Source organism: Perissodus microlepis, chromosome 15 (assembly GCF_051167445.1).
Source record: "Perissodus microlepis isolate ML-2025 ecotype Zambia chromosome 15, ASM5116744v1, whole genome shotgun sequence".
NCBI classification, from domain to species: domain Eukaryota; kingdom Metazoa; phylum Chordata; class Actinopteri; order Cichliformes; family Cichlidae; genus Perissodus; species Perissodus microlepis.
The window spans coordinates 33,709,933-33,726,693 of NC_140475.1; the positions used below are offsets into that span (position 1 = coordinate 33,709,933).

At 40.5% G+C, this 16,761-nt stretch overlaps 1 protein-coding gene across 14 annotated transcripts in view; it reads left to right on the top strand.

Annotated features, from left to right (window-relative positions):
* The window catches only part of ptprsa (protein tyrosine phosphatase receptor type Sa), a 228,123-nt gene extending 212,065 nt beyond the window's left edge, over positions 1 to 16,058 (top strand). For all 14 annotated transcript variants that reach the window (XM_084954050.1, XM_084954049.1, XM_084954053.1 and 11 more), the window contains 6 exons: positions 1,596 to 1,774; positions 2,119 to 2,245; positions 2,369 to 2,494; positions 7,234 to 7,388; positions 9,899 to 10,034; positions 11,651 to 16,058. In XM_084954050.1, the coding sequence (XP_084810176.1) occupies positions 1,596 to 1,774; positions 2,119 to 2,245; positions 2,369 to 2,494; positions 7,234 to 7,388; positions 9,899 to 10,034; positions 11,651 to 11,719 (792 nt within the window). In that variant the 3' untranslated portion in view covers positions 11,720 to 16,058. The remainder of the gene's footprint in view (positions 1 to 1,595; positions 1,775 to 2,118; positions 2,246 to 2,368; positions 2,495 to 7,233; positions 7,389 to 9,898; positions 10,035 to 11,650) is intronic.
* The last annotated feature ends 703 nt before the right edge of the window (positions 16,059 to 16,761 follow it).

Genomic DNA, 16,761 nt, shown 5'->3' on the forward strand with positions numbered 1-16,761 from the left:
TAAAAAGAATAAATATGTGTGAATCTGTAGTGATATTCAGAATATTTTACTATAGATTTATAGAAATGCCAGATGGTATTTAATATTCTCAGACCCTTGTATTTTCTATTACAGGGTTCTGACTTCCCACTTAGATTTGGTTATGTCCAGGGAAGCCTACTGGGGATGGTCCTACTGCGTTTTTGGTCACAGTGCTTCTTTAAGCTCTAGTTTCTGATACATAACCAAATATATGTTTCGGTGCAACATGCCAAATGGAATGAAAACTGTCCAGATATGCTGTACTATAAATGGGAAGGAGCTAGTATGAGGTGAAGAGATTGAGGCTGCCAGGTCTGGCTCAGTTCCCTTCACCCTCTGTGGTGTAGCTGAGGGCCTCTTTAGCACTGCCAGGCCACCTTAAGCCTTTCCAGGTGCCTCTGTGAAACACAGATCAAAAGCAAGACAGTAGCAAGGGATAAAGGCATGGGAGGAGGAGGAGGCAAACACTGGATGGACTCCAAGAAGCCACTGATAGAGAGCTGCTGGTGCTATACGAGGGGGGAAAGAGAAAGAGAGACCAAGAATTCTCTAATTGGAAGAGAAAATGGAAAGTTAGACCCGGTTTGCGCACACATAAAAGGATGAACACACTGACTTTTTGTATTTTGACAAGTATTGGGAGCTGGAAAGTCTAGAAAATATATTCACATCCCGCCTTCTTTTTCACCGGGGTCAGTTACAGCTCATCTCTTGTCTCGTTCTCATTTCTTGTGATGCTGCTGGTGTTTTCTGTGCGCCGTGCGTTCTGTCTGAAAGGGGTCCTAAACCATCTGACAAGGGTATCTTCTATTTGCTTGCTAACGAGCAAGAACACACACACACACACACACACATATTCTTTGTTGAGACGTCGAAGCCAAAAGGAGGAGATCATAGGACTTGCTGACCCACAAACTCGCGCTGAGATCCTTATGACGGTGATGATGTAGCAGTACGGCATTTTCATTTTGATCATTATGCAGCGTGCCTGTGTGTTTGTCTTTCTGAGCATCCCTATGTGAGTCTATGTTTTATGCACACTGCCATTATTAAAGCTGCGACTGACCCACTTTTAGGCAAGTTTTCTGTTTCATACAGGCTTGATCCTGAGGCTTGTTAATCTGGGTGTGTAACGTATTTTCCGTCATTTTATCTGACCCTCCAGGACCTCACAAGTTGCAAACGGGAATAAAGTTTTGAATTGCTTTCCGATAAATATATTCCTGATAAACAATGTCCTTTGAAGCGGTGGCATCGTGGGTGACAGATCAGATTAGATTAGGTCTTCTTTATTACTTTCTGCAATTGATATTCTCCACTTTCTAGCTATCTTGCACCTGTCTTCTTCATCCTCTCCTGCTCTTCCTTTCTCCCTTTACTTCTTTCCTCTGCAGTGCTACCTTCTCACATTTCTCTGCTTTTAATCTTTATTCTCCTCCTCTGCATCGTTCATTGCAGTCTTACTAAATGTCTCTTTTTTTAACACTATACTATATTTTTACCTTAGTCTGTACTGTTACTGTTATTGCTTATCCTCTGGTATGTTAAACTATCCCTCTGTCTTCCCCCAACAGCGTTTGGCCAACTCCAAAGCCCACACGTCGCGCTTCATCAGTGCCAACCTTCCCTGCAACAAGTTCAAAAATCGGCTGGTTAACATCATGCCCTACGAGACCACTCGTGTTTGCCTGCAGCCAATCAGAGGCCTGGAAGGATCTGACTACATCAATGCCAGCTTTATTGATGGATACAGGTAGGAAGAGTTGAGATGACAGAAAAGCACGCCAGCATGAGTGAAGTAACTGCTTATTTATTCATGTGTTTGTTTCTACTGCAAAGAAACATCTTGATTGATCAGAGACATATATTACATGGAATAAAGAAAATGAGAGAAATATTCATTCTATTTTTGTATTTTTTCCTCATAGCAGTCATGTAATCGTGTTTATTATTATGTAAAAGCAATCATCAAGTTTACTTATCGTCCACAAGTTTGTGTCGTACGGTTGATTTTGTTTTTTCCCGTCTGAATTTGCATCAGTGGTGTTTACAGTTAATTACTCAAGTAAACATGGTGTGACTTTACTGTTTAAACAGGCAACAGAAAGCCTACATTGCCACGCAGGGCCCTCTGGCGGAGACTACAGAAGACTTCTGGAGAATGCTCTGGGAGAACAACTCCACTATTGTAGTCATGTTGACCAAACTTAGAGAGATGGGACGGGTACGATGCTGATTTATGTTATTTATCTGTCTCTTTTTGCTTAAAAATTAAAATAATTTAAATCAAAATGTAAAACGCCATAAAAAATTCCACTAAAAGTCATCACTATTTTTTTTCAAACAGGAAAAATGTCACCAGTACTGGCCTGCAGAGCGCTCTGCCAGGTATCAGTACTTTGTGGTAGATCCCATGGCAGAGTATAACATGCCTCAGTACATCCTCCGAGAGTTCAAGGTCACAGACGCCAGGGTAAGAGGGGGTCCTTTGGCGGTTTGGGAGGGTTAAATAGGGCGCAAGATGTGAAATTTTCCAATGAATGCAAAATATATAAATACAATACATTACACCCTTGAAAAGCCTACATAAACACAGAGCCTGTACATATTTCCACACTGTAGCCTACATGTTGTATTTTTTCTGTTCAGCGGCTTTTGTTGTTGACGCCGGGGCGTAAATCTGAAATCTGCCCATCACACCTTAAAAGAAAACTTTGTACTAAATTGCTGTCAGCACTCAATAGATATTCAGCTGCAGTTTCTTTGTATCAAAGAGCAAGAGGGACTTTTTCCAGTCTTCTTCTTTATGCTTTTGTTCATCAGAAGTTGTGCGCCAATGCCGCATTTTTAGCCTCCTCAAAAGACTAAAAGTACAAGAGTGTAAAAAAAAAAAAAAGATGTTATAATTTGGACAGATGCGCCATCAACAACTCACTGAGGTGTTGGAAATGTCGAAGATTAAGCAAGTTGAGTAAAACTAGGCCACGTAAACAGAGAAACATCGCAGTCTCGTTATATTTATCCCAAAATTCTTCCTTAAAAGAGTTTTTTTCTGTTTCTATTGTGAGATAGATTTCCATACAGTGTTTCACTACTGAACTGACTTTTCTCGCCCTGAACTGTTAAGACGCTACTCTTCTCTTTTGTAGTTATCTCTTTACCTCTGATAACATTTCTTTTTTGGTCAAATTAGGTCAGACAGTTCAAAGGAGCAACAGTATAAATCTAGCAGAGAGATGAAAATCTCCCGTCTCGTTGCCAAACAGGCTGATATACCCACTGATTTCCCAGGCATCATCCTGTTGGTATTAAAGCAATTAAGGCAACTCAAAGACTCGCGCACACATGCACTCGTGAAAAGGCTCATGCCGATCTCCTTTCCTCTGTATATTTCTATTAGTTCATGCGCACAAGTTCAGATATCATCTTCCAAAGGCTCTGATAGATTAAACACACTAGCCGGGCCTGCTTTTTCTAATTCTTCATCCCATATTTAGTGAGTGGAACAAAACTGTAGAGGTTATCGCTGTGAGTGTGACGATGTTCGTGCACAGTTTCGTTAAGATTGACCCAGTCGTTTCGGAGTAGCTTGGATACACACAGATACATATGCATACATGCGCTACCATCGTTTTAGTAAGAAGATATGAATGCATATAAAGTATGAGATTGCTCTAACGTGCATGCAAACACGATGCCCCGAGGTCTGGTCAGTGCTGCTTTTCTTTTCGAGGATTCTCAAAGGGGACTCAATCATCAAAGCAAACAGTGTTAGCAAACAGGCAGTCAAAGCTTATCACACAGTTAAGAAAACAAAGCGGAGAGATGGAGCAGGTGATAGTCCGGTCTGTGCTTTCAGGCCGCGCGTGTGCGTGCGCGTCGATCTTGCAGGTTTCGACCCCATATTGCTGATTGTGTATGCACTTAAAAGTGTCTGTGACCTGGGCTTACCCTACTATTGCACAGATCACATGTACATGTTTGTCTGTTTTGTATATGTATGACTGTGTGTGTGTGTGTGTGCGCACAGCTGTGTGTGTTTCTCTCGCATGCCTCTGCGCAGTAATAGCATAGACTCCACGCCTCAACACTCACATCTAGCGAGCCAGTCACGTATTTAATCACACAATTTGACACGGCGCGTGGGCCCTCAGGTTGTGTGTTAAATTTTGCTCTCCCCACCCCACCCCCCTTCTTTCTTTCGCGTGCTTAGTTTATTGTGTTGTTGTCTTTGCCCCTCTTTCATTTTTAATCCCCCTGCTGAGGCTAAATGTTTTTGAGATGGAAAAACAAAGGCAACACAAGAAAGAAAACATGCAATGCGTCATAAAACAGGGAAAGAGACGAGGTGTTTTACAAAGAGAGCTGGTATACGGGGCCTAACTTATTAGATTCTAAATCACTGTATATGTCAAGCACAATAAATGTACAAGAGTACCCCTTGGCAGCAGCGATGCAGACGCACATCAGCAGCACGTATAGTCACATGTGACAATAGGCAGATTATTTAAATCCTTTGACATATAGTAACAACGTAAAGTATACATGTTCAGCATAGAGTCACCGTCTGAACGGGGGGATGGTTAGCTCTTGGCAAAAATCAGAATAAATCAGTAAGAATGTAGGACAGCTCCCATCCATGATGATTAGAGACCCTCAGGTACTTGTTTACTTCAACACATTTGACATTTACCATCAATTCTGCTCAGTATGATTTTTGTCATTTATGACATGAAGCATGTTGCATGTCTTCATTGCATCTTGTTCTTTACATACACCATGCTGCAGTTTCTTCAACAGTATTGGGGAAAATTATAATTTATTATACCACCTGTGATTTTCAGAAATAAACAACACACAGATATTTTTGTAATCTTTCAATAATGTCTTTAAAAGTAAAAATACTATTTTCATTTTAAAAAAAAAACAAAAAAACGAATTAGCGTTTTTATACCCCATAAATTTGAGTGGACTTCGCTGAGACATCAGAAATTAATTAGGCATTTTTCTGTCCAGAAATGCAAGTAAATAATTTGCCATCTTTATCAAAAAATAATAATGTGCTTTATTATTTTTTTCAGCTTTTTTTTTTTTAATCAGTAAATTTAAAATTGGTGGATAACAATGATAATTAGATTTTAGCATAAAAAAACAATGATTATTGGTGGATTAACCATTACAGAAACATACAAATGATTTTGTAATTACCAATAAGGTTAATTTAGGGCAGCTGTGGTATAAAGCTTACACTGGGTGGTGACCTAATAAACTGGTTAAACACTGTACATGTGCACTGACTGTTAGCTTGAAGCTAACTACTGACTGGCACTTTTAATTTACTCAGATGAAGAAGATGTTATTGCAATGTTATTCTTTTTCCCAATAACATAATTGAGAATTTGTCTCTTTTAACATTTGTAACAAACTTCAAATGTCAAATTTACTCCAAACAAATTTTAGAATCAAGTATTGTTAGCAGCTAATAGCAGGATTTCCAAAAACAATAAATAGTTTACTTGCCAACTGAGTACTCAACCAGTTGTGCTTCTGCCATGTGTGTGAAAAAATCTATAGAGAATTTGCGAGAATGACACTTCATATCCAAGCTGAGGTCTGCTGTGCTGAGAAGTGAGAAACAACTGGAGAAATGAACACCTGGTTGTCTTAATTACTGGTGGCATCAAGCGGAGAGCTTGTCGCTGCGAAAATGCTCGTCTGCTCGCCGGCTTTCTCGAGCAATGTGCTGTCTCTGAGACAACATCAAAAGAAGTTTCTTTACAAGGACACGAGTATCGACTGTGCATTCTCAGAGTGGATAATCAGCTCTCTCATAATAAAGCAGATCCTGTCCGTTCTCCTCCTGCGATGCCACTTCATTGGATAAAAAAACTATTCAAATGCGTTTGTTTGCACTGCAGTTGAAGCAAATGCAGTTGGCTCACCATTACAACAAGGTTGAAAGAATCAATAAAAGATTAAGTTGTCAAGGTTGACATTTTTCGAACATGCACGTCATTGTGTCAGGGTTTTTGTTTCCAATTTTCATCCTCCAATCCCGCCTTCTTTTCCATAAGTCCTTCTTACTTCTTACATCCCTCCTCCCTCCCTCTCCGTGCTCATCCATCACGTTGCTCTATTGATCGCATCTCAGGATTATCTTATTCAACTTGGTGTCTAGGAGAAGACGCTTGTCATGGCAGATGCACTATTGATTAGCTATAACTAGGACCTACTTGTGACACACACACACACAACTGCGCGCTGTGAACACAATAGGGAAGAAAATGGAAACAGTTGGGTTTGAGTAAGAGAGGACACACTGTCCCTCTGTTGTGAGCAGTATGTGTGTCACTGTATCAGCAGGTTTAGTCTTATACAGAAAAAAAGTCATTTAAATGCATATTTAATTAGTGCAAAGGCGTTTTTTGCTTTCAGTTTGTCCTCTGTGTGGATGTACATAACTTTGTCCTTTTTTCTCAAGAATGCAATATCTCAGAAATGCCTTAAGGGATTTTCTTCAAGTTTGTCTTTAATGTTCACCAGGACCCAAGGTCACTGTGACCTCTCTCAGCCATAGCTTAAGAATTCATACGCTAATAATGACAACATTTCAAGCTGCTGTCTAATAGAATAAAATGATAAAATGATGACATTTTATATCCAAAAAGGTCACAATTTTACTCCAGTATCAAAATGTTCTGCAAAAACACTTTTCTAGCCATTATTCAGCACAATAACTCAAAAAAAGAGAGAAGGGGAGATTGTAACCATATTTCACATTTGGTTCCCTGCTGGATTGGTCACACTGATTATGGATGCCCGTCTTAAACTTTTAGTTCTGTCAGAATCACTTTTCTCAGCCACACGTGTGAACAAATGTTCTTGCATTTATCTCTTATTGAACCTACGCGACAATTCGATGGACGCACAGCAGAGAACGACAAAAACAAGGCTTTACAAATTCAAGTCAAATCGATTTCAATCTCTAGCAAGTGACAACCTTTGGCTAGACCCTCAATTCAGATGGAGAGACAAAGCAGAAACATGCGTGCATACAACCAACAGGGGATCCTTCTATTAGTACTGCATTTATTCTGCATAGAGTTGGTGGAAGGATACTGATACTGTGGAATTGTTGGTGGGAACTGTCACCATTTAAGATAACCTTAAATGTATATTTGCTGCTCACCTCATTTTCTCTCTGTTTTGCAGGATGGCCAGTCCAGAACAGTAAGGCAGTTCCAGTTTACTGATTGGCCAGAGCAAGGCGTGCCCAAATCGGGGGAAGGATTCATTGATTTTATTGGCCAGGTGCATAAAACCAAGGAGCAGTTTGGGCAGGATGGCCCAATCTCTGTCCACTGCAGGTAATGTTGTCATGTGCATTATGTGGCTTGTATATTTTATTTTATATTAGTAATTGTTTTCCTAAAAAGAGGTGAGTTGTCGCCTGCTTTGCCTCAAACCGGTCTCTGAAGACATTCTTCTCTTCTTGAAAGCGATATAAGTCTCAAGACGAGATTAAATCTCTTCTTAAGATGGTTATTGTTTTGCAGCAGAGCTCCTCCTAAGGCGCAGCTCTAACAACATCCCTCCTCTCCTCTTTGCCAAGCGCAGTGCACTACCTCAGCACCTCCACGGGCCCTTCTCTTTCATAATTGATAAGCCTCAGATGTGGCTTGGCATTTGCAAGGAGAAGACATATGAAATGATACAGCCATTCTTTTGGGGGTTTTACGATCACTGCGTGGTGCATTTTTATCACCTCCGGTGTAGTTGCCAAGGTAACTTTCACCATTAACTTGAGATGCTGTATGCAGGTAGTAATTGATATTTGGTAGTGGTCACCAGCAGAACGTCAGATTATTAATATTCATAACCCTGAGTGGGATCAGTCTGAATGACTTGTTATTCTCAGTAGCCAAATGAGGACAATCTTCACAGCTTTGGTTCTGTATACGCTGCGAGACAAGCAAAGACGGAATGTATGTCTCGTATATGATCTCCGACACACTTTTTTTAAACGTTTGATTGGCATTCAGCTCCAAGGATACAAATGGGCGAACACTAATAATTCCCTTGCTGTCTCTTAAAAATACTTTACCTTTGGAGCAGAATAGGTGTCACTTTTGCGCCACATTTCTACTGCAGAGGCGCCATGACATCATCGAATGTAGCATAACGTCCTTTGGATTAAAAAGCAATGATGTCACCAGCCATTAAATGACCCTCTGGGAGTTGTCTCGGAGTTGTGTCAGGCTAGCACCACTAAGACTGAGTTATTCTACCCCTCTGTGAAGCCTTTATGGGAGTGCTGTCCTTAAAGTGAAAGGCCTGGTTATTGCAGGACTGGAGTAATGCACAAGAAAGCAGACAGAGGCTGCATTTAGCGCCTAAATAAGTGATGCATCTCACCAAATGCGGTCCTGATTTTGAGGCGTGCGCGCAAGTAAACACAGCAAAGTGTTTTATGTCATTAGAGTTCGATGATATTAATCAGGGAATCATTTTGCACCGATGTGTATCTCGAGTAGTTGAGTAGTAATAGTTGTTGGACTCTAGCTACCTCCTTTCCCATCTAATCATTGTAGCCCTCTCACCTTTCTCCATCCCTCCTCCTTCAGGCTTAGTCGTTTCCGAGAGTAGAGCTTATAGCTTCCTTTTCTCTTACTCTTTCGTCTTCTGTCACCCGCCTACCCCGTTCGTCAACTGCCTGTCTGTTTCTTAATCCTCGCTCTCTCTCGCTTCCTCTCGGTCCATCCATTCTCCTGCACCTCTTTTCTTTTATTCTTCTCCCTTCCTCCTCAGCGTCTATCTAATAGACCCACATGCTTTTTGTCATTAATTGCCTGATTACTTCCTGTGAATGGGGACACCAAATCCTCTCAGTCTGCAGTGGCTCGGCGAGCCTTCAGATTTGGAGAGTCGATCTTCCTGGGGAGTGGGAGAGGTTGAAAGAGAGTGAGAGAGAAAGAGAGAGGGGGGGAGCTCTGAGTGAGTTTAAGAGCCCATGTGACAGTCTGTGACTGACTCCCGTGAAGAGGCTTTGGGTGGGCTGAGAGATACTGCAGTGTGGGGGTGATTAGGCTCCTGTTTCTTTTTTCATTTAACGGCGTCAATCAATACCTGGTCATCTTTTGTCTCAAGTGCGCCGTTTTCCTCCAGCAGACACACGCAAACTTGTCAACAAACTCATGCACAAGTCAAAAAAGTGTCTCCCAGCAGCCGTCACTTCCACTCTCCATTCAGACAAAATAGCATCAGAGGCTGGAAGAAGCCCAAATAAATCTGTTGTCATATCAATTATTGTTCCATTGGTGAAGTGGAAGTCATTTCACAGCAAAGCAGCTTAGAGAGGCAGCTCTCAAGTATTTCAGGATCTGAGTTAAGACTCGGGCTGTATTTCTGGAGAGCAGCAGAAGGCTGAGTTTTTCGACACATGGGAGGAGGGACTTAATGAGACAAAATGTTTGCTTGGTCGCTTGTGTGCGACTCGAAATGTGCGCCTATGTGTCCTTGGGCTTGTGTGTGTGTGTGTGTGTGTGTGTGTGTGTGTGTGTGTGTGTTAGACAAGAATGTGGCCACAATATGTAAGTGGATTCACGAGGTTCTCACATGCAAATTGCCTCCTTTGTTAGTGTCACTGGTGTTTTGCCATGGAGCAAAATGTCCAGCTGTGGAAGTTTGCTTCCTCTAAGTGGTTAGAGCTTCCAGTGTGCAAAGTATTTTTAGATCTTTGCAGTCACTGTCCCCCACAAAATGCTGCATGCGACACGAGAGAAAGGCGCAATTTACAAAGGCACCATTCACTCGCTGTGTGCACAAAGCGTGCTTTACATCTTTCTGAATACACTTTTTTCTCTTTTTGTGTTTGCAGTGCTGGCGTGGGCAGGACCGGAGTCTTTATCACCCTTAGCATCGTCCTGGAAAGGATGCGTTATGAAGGTGTGGTTGATATCTTCCAAACGGTGAAGATGCTCCGAACACAGAGGCCAGCTATGGTCCAAACTGAGGTGAGAAGTCACAGAGTCACGCACAATAGAGATTGACAGACCACGTGACTTTCGCGCATTGCATGCCGGGAATTCGTGGCAAAACAATCCAAGTACCGCATCAAATGCAAGCATTTGCAGCACCACAAAACGTTCATTCTCCGGTTCCAATACCTTCTTGCTTGTTCTTTGTCCCCCAAAAAAGTTATGTACAAAACGAAGGAGAACAATGCCGGTCCGTACAAAGACAGACTTGATGAAAAGTCAAAGAAAAGATACGAGGAAAAAATCAAAGGAGTGAAAGGGTTAGACCCTTACAAGCACACAGAGTGGACAAAATACGTTAGCGTGCTGCCCAACTTTCACCACACTCATATTTATAATTATACGGTTCTTGGAGTGAGTGCATACACTCATGAAGTTTAGTAACTTCAGGTCACTGCAACAAGCCCAGGTACAGTTTACTGACGGATGGGTACAGGACCTTGAAATGCACGGTGTAGAACGAAAGACCATCGTACCTATCATAAGTTTACCAGTCTCACAAATCATCTTCATAAATACACATTTGTTAACAGTTTATTAATAGGACCTTTAAGCTCAACGGTAATTAATTAGTAGTGGAAATAATTTCTGGTACGCATTACAGAAATGTAGCAGTGACAATAATACTGTATGCTGTAATCGCACTGGGCAATTGGTGATACAAAAAAACTGTTTTACCCTGTGAATAAAAGTATATGTTTTTGTCAATGTACCATGGTAATAACAGAAGCGAAACGCAATATTGTGTCAGGACAATTCACTATTTATGCACAATAAGCAAAGGAGCATAGCGCGACAATTTCTGTTCAGCGCCAGACTTGCTTGTAACCTATATCACCAATTATGTTATGAAAAATGATGTATTAACTACTACAAAACACTGACCTTTGTGGAAATGCTTGGAGCAGACTAACCTGTGAGCTGGAGTGTTCTGGGACGTTATATTTGGTCTTTGAATGGCTGCAATCCAGGCCATCCGTCGCCTCTTTGTTACTTCGGAAACATGGCTCGAACAATTTCTCTTCAACGACGTAATCCGATAACAACCGATCTCTTTACCCGTCGGCTTCCCGTGGCTGTCATGCGACCGGCTATTGCAGTTAATAATACGACAGCTTCTTGCCATTTTTTGTGTTTCTTTTTATCGCTGTGTAACTGATTTCAATTGAAAGCCTGCGTGCGCTAGTACCTCTTGCCACGAGTTCCCAGAATCCTTTGCTGTTTTACCCCTGAATGACGTCACATTTTCAATCTCTATAACATACACTGCTCCTTATTTGGATAGACTTATGGAATTTTAAAAGACCACCAATAAGTTCTATTAAACCACTTTTGGGTGGGTGTCTTCACCCCCATAAGGTCTATTATTGGTTTTCTGGTCTTCCTGTGTGAAAATGGGTAAATGCAAAATCAAGTTATATAAAAAATTTTTGCTCATGCCAATCTAGGCTTTCGTGCGCTGCCTCAGCAAATTGCGAAATTTACTGCAAGTTGAAATTGTCTGAAAATTGTAATCTCTCATGTCATTAAACTCCTGGTGAGGTGTTCTAATGCAATTTGTTATGCGTCTGTCTGTTTTTTTCCCTCCACAGGATGAGTATCAATTCTGCTATCACGCAGCTCTGGAGTACTTAGGAAGCTTTGATCACTATGCAACGTAAAAAGCCATCTCCCCCCCTCCCCCTCCTCTGAATCCTGTTGCCCCCCCACCCCCCACCTCAACAGCCTCTTGAGCCATAGGAACTAAAATTTAAAACGACAGCAAACAACCACATCGCCACCGCCAATTCAGCCACATCAACCAGGATCTCCTAGATTTTTTTTTTTAAGACAACACCCGGTCCAACCAGTTCAGAGTCCAATTTGACTTTTCAAATATGCCACAAGGAAACACAAGAAAATTGTCCATCATCTCAAGAAAAGAAGATCCTCGGCAGGGGAGGAACCAGATGCTGTGGCTCAAGATGTGGGGCGGGTTTTGATCAAAGTGTCAGACTGCTTACCTTACCTCAAGTGTTTCAATGTGGAGGACATTGTAAACATTCGTGGACGTTTCTCTTCTCAAAAAATATCTTCGTGACACAACAGTAACAAGCGACAGATGACGAAGGAAAAGGAAGGCAAAAAAAATACAAATAAAAATGTAAAAAACACTGAGAAGCAGATGGATGTAGCCAAGACTTGGTGACTATCTTGTTTTTTGATATGCTCGGGTGTAAAAGGGGTTCAAGTATTTCCATCAACACAGTGTGTGAGTAATATTGTGAGAAATGAAGAAACTGGTTGCCTGCATAAAAGATTTATCAAGCTGTACAAAAAAAATGAAACAAAAGAAACAGAAAAGGACAAGTTCACTCACATTCGGCACCAAATCCTTCAAAAAACCTAAAGTTTTTACAGTATTTTGTGTGGGATAACACTCGACTATTAAAGCGACTTCTTCTCGAGCACTAAGAGCTAAAAGAAGACACTTTTTGGTTTTCTTGGAGTTGTGAGGATGAAAACAGCGACACATTTCTTAAAATGTGCTAATTGCATCAGTTGTGAATTCGTGTGAAATCAGTATCCTCAGCCAGGTAATCGCAGGAATGTTGCAACACGCCAGTATATTAACAGTGCAAAGATCAGTCACCGGATAAAAGTCTCGCCTGCTGCACGAAGCTTCCGCCGCGTCGTCTTGCGTGCAGCCAAGGTGAGACAAGCGGCAGCCGTGTCCCGTGATTTTTCTTTCTTTCTTCTGTTTTTCTTAACAATCGCTCCTGTCTTTGGAACCACTACATTGTGGGGCCGTGGTTTCAACATCCACGGTTTTGAACAAGAGATAAACCTGGTGGGGGGGGGGAAGGCTTTGGAACAAAAATGGAACAACCAAACAAGGATTGCCGCAAAAGTGAGGGCTCTCTTTGTGTACAGTGACCAACGCTCATCGTCATCCTCCAGAACTTTGTCTAATGAGGAATTATCTCGTTTTTCTGGGTTTTTTTTTTATTATGATTTTCTGTCAAAACCAAACATGCTGCTTATCTCGTGTACGCTGTACGTGTGACTTTGGAAGGAGAGGAAACTGATGAATCAAAGATGCCATCTCTGATAACTGGCATGACTGAAAGCGCATCCACTTGACGTCATCGTCCACGCCTCCTTTCCCCCTCCCTCTCGCCCAGCCTCCTCTATAATCATCTATATCATTGTATAAGACGCTCAAGTGGCAAAGGCCTGCTGCAGTTACCAAGCTGCACATTAATGTGGTTGAAAAATTGGCCTTTAGTTCCACTGTTTGTGTGTTTTGGTGACAGGTGGATACATTTAAACAAAAAAAAAAAAAAAAAAAAAAAAAACAGATGCTTTGGTATTTGCCCTCCGTTTTCAAGGTGATGTCTCTGTGGGTGACACAGCCAGACCAAGGAGCCATGATGGATCTCGACGCTGTGACGCGTTCCTGAAACTCTTCAGTACAAGTTACTTGCACATCCCCAAACGAAAAAAAGATTAACTTTAAATGTATTACCCCCGCCAACCCCTCCCTACTCTCCCCGAACAACTGCAGGTCGACACACTAGTGTATGTTGTGATTTAAAAAGAAAAATCAAGCTTTTGAGATCACCGGGTTTTCATTTCGAGAACAGTGCTTTGGTATACGCGAGCGTTACGGATCCCGCGCAGGTTTCCGGTGGGTGTGCACAAAAGCCGGAGCGATGGACAGAACTGTGTGTAATCTTTTCTTATTTCCAAAAAAGCCTTATTGTTATTGTAACATTACGAAAACATTAATGTTGTATTATGACGACTTATTTTACACTACATAGTTGACTTTTTATTATGTTTTTGGTTGTTTTGTTTTTTTTCATTTTAGTTTTCTAACAGATGTTGTATCATTTTTTAAAATTAGCAGGAAAAGAGAAAAGCTTATCTGTTCATATTATGTTTAAAGACATTCTATTTTTTCACTGTAGAAATGTTAAGTATAACATGGCTGTGTGCTTGTGCGCATATATGTATGCATTCATGTGTACTGCGCACTCACACATTCATATATATTTAAATGCAGAATATGAAGATATATCCAAACCTTAGTATGAATTATATGTTTCTCCTCATCATCTTTTTTGTTTTTTAAACCTGTCAGTTCTCATGCTTGAAAATATGATTTTATTTCATTTTGTTTTTCTTTGTGTGTGTGGTTTTTTTTTAATATATACATACATATATATATATATATATAAATATATAATCTTAGAGACCTTGTGTGTTTCTTAATGGAAGCTGAGGGAAGCACTATGCCTGAATCCTCTGCCTCCACTCACCATTGCTCTTCTACCCGAGGGTAGAACCTGTGCCGATGAGGAGATGCCATTTTTTATTTCTATTTTTTATTTTTTGTCGTTTTTTCTTTTTCTTTTGAGCAACTGTTGATGAAGTGATCTACAAAATATCAATCAAATATTTCAAAACTGACGATTTTTTCTTACCTATATAGGACCAACTTGACGAACTGTATCTTGTATGATCATGGTCAGGCTATGACCCTCGCAGTTTAAGAAAATCCTCTTCAAGTTCTCTTTTCTTATTTTAATTTTTCAGACATAATGTGGCCATTCATTTTGTTAGATATCCACTATGATCTAGAGTATACCTGTAAATAAACAAATATATAGATTATATGTATTTGTATCATTTGACCTTCAAGATCTCATACTTTAGGTGGGGACAGAAATACAAAAATCAAAGTCCTTCTCACATCCTGGTGGTTGTAGAGCCTGCTTTCTGAAACCTCTCTTCTCCAGTCCTTCCTCCCTGGTCTTTAATTACCACTCACTTTTCTTCTGACTTTAATTTCCCCTGCTAGCAGTTGAAATGGGAAACATGCCAGCCTCTGTTCTCATACCTATAGCCTCAAAGAGAGCACGAAATCAGCACCAGTGATCTGCTGGTATAATTTAACCAAGCCTGGGAGGTTAGTCCTTTCTGTCAACTATTTGAATTGCTAATCAATCATTATTTCAAGGACCTGTTACATTCTTATTCTAGGTGTAAGACAGAGTGGAGCAACTAAAGGGTGTTTTTGAAAAAGAAATATTGTCTTAAAATAATTATCAAACAAAAGATTAATCACAAAGGTGTAAATTCGTAAAGCCACAGCTACGGTAAAAACGCTGGAGGAATCCTTCATTCCTTAACACTTTCCACAAAACCCCCAGAAGATGTGCAACTGTTCAACTACCTAAAATGCCAAGGTGTTAATCCATAAATATATCATTAGCTGAGGAGCAAATACAGCTATGCTAAAGGCCAGACATGGTTCAGTTCCAACATGACACGTTGATTTATTGTCTCCCCGGTGCATTTTTTTAAGCCTTGAACAGAACCATACTGTTTTTTTCTTTGGTTTTTGTTTTTGTCTTTGACCATGCTTCATTTTGGGATGCAGAAAGAAATCAGGACTCAGTGAAAGATAGCAGAGTGATGCAACCAAGGAAAGACCGAGACAACCAAAAACGTGCTGCAAATTCACATTTCCAGCATGTCATTTCTGAACAGTGGGAACCTTGAGATGTTTCATAATGAACTCAAAGCCTAAGATGAACGACTCTGGAATTCAGTGAGGCTGATGAGAAAGGGCCCAGGCCAAAACTGAAACCATGGAAGTCTTTCAAAGCTTGTGCAATGTGTTACGTTTTTTTGACTTAATGTGAAGATGTTAGGCTTTTGAAAACAAACCGCCAAATTTGCAGGAGTATGTTGAATATTTCAGGGGAAGAGGGGAAATAACAAAAGATGAACCCTAACTTAATAAATAGAATCAAAATAACAGAACATATACAGTACGACAAATTGGAAAAAATAAAAAACAACCCAAATTCAGAAAAATACTTTTTTTGTATGAGGGCCAAGTGCTATCACTTTCAAACTGTTACTTCTAACTGAAACAATAATTGGTTTAAAGCCACTGTGTATGTAGATATGTTGACTTTGTATTAAAGAAATGTTGTCTGAAAATCATTTTGCATGTGTTTCTTGCTGGTAAGATTGGTTACAGCATGGATATCTCTCCTCCTGTCTGATTGTCTGCCTACAGTATTTCCCCATCTGTTAATATGCAAATTTCTGGTGAGAGTTATTTAGCTATGATACTTGAAGTACATCAGCACTTACTTTGTGCATCATACATCAGACTGGAACTTGCACTGAAAAAAAAATCTGTTCTATAGGACGAGTGATGAAACTCACAGATGGTGCGCATCGTTTGTTGATAGATGGCTTGATTAGCTTCCTCCTATATTTATCCACCAGCCTCTCTGCAAACACATCCCAGTGTGTCCTTAAGCTCCTCTTCAAGCTTGATAAATGCCATGCAGACAGGCTGATATTGGTGCAGAGGTAAACCCTTACCTAGTGGTATTTACTCTCTAATCTGTCCTCTTTGGGTATCGGCTAACCTAAGTGATGCTTCTGGAAATCAAAGGGTGTGTTGGTCCCAGACCTGACTGTGTTTGCCTTAAAGATATTGCTTTAGATTACAACCTGCAAATTGCAGCGTGTGATTATTTGGTATTTGCACAGTATCCCTAAAATATTTGTAACAATAATTCTAGCGAGACAAAAAAGGGAAGAACAAAGAGGTTGGGGAATGAGGGAGTAGCTACACCCAAAGGAATTACAATCTTATTATGATTTATTTTTCAACATTTTTTCTCATTTTGTT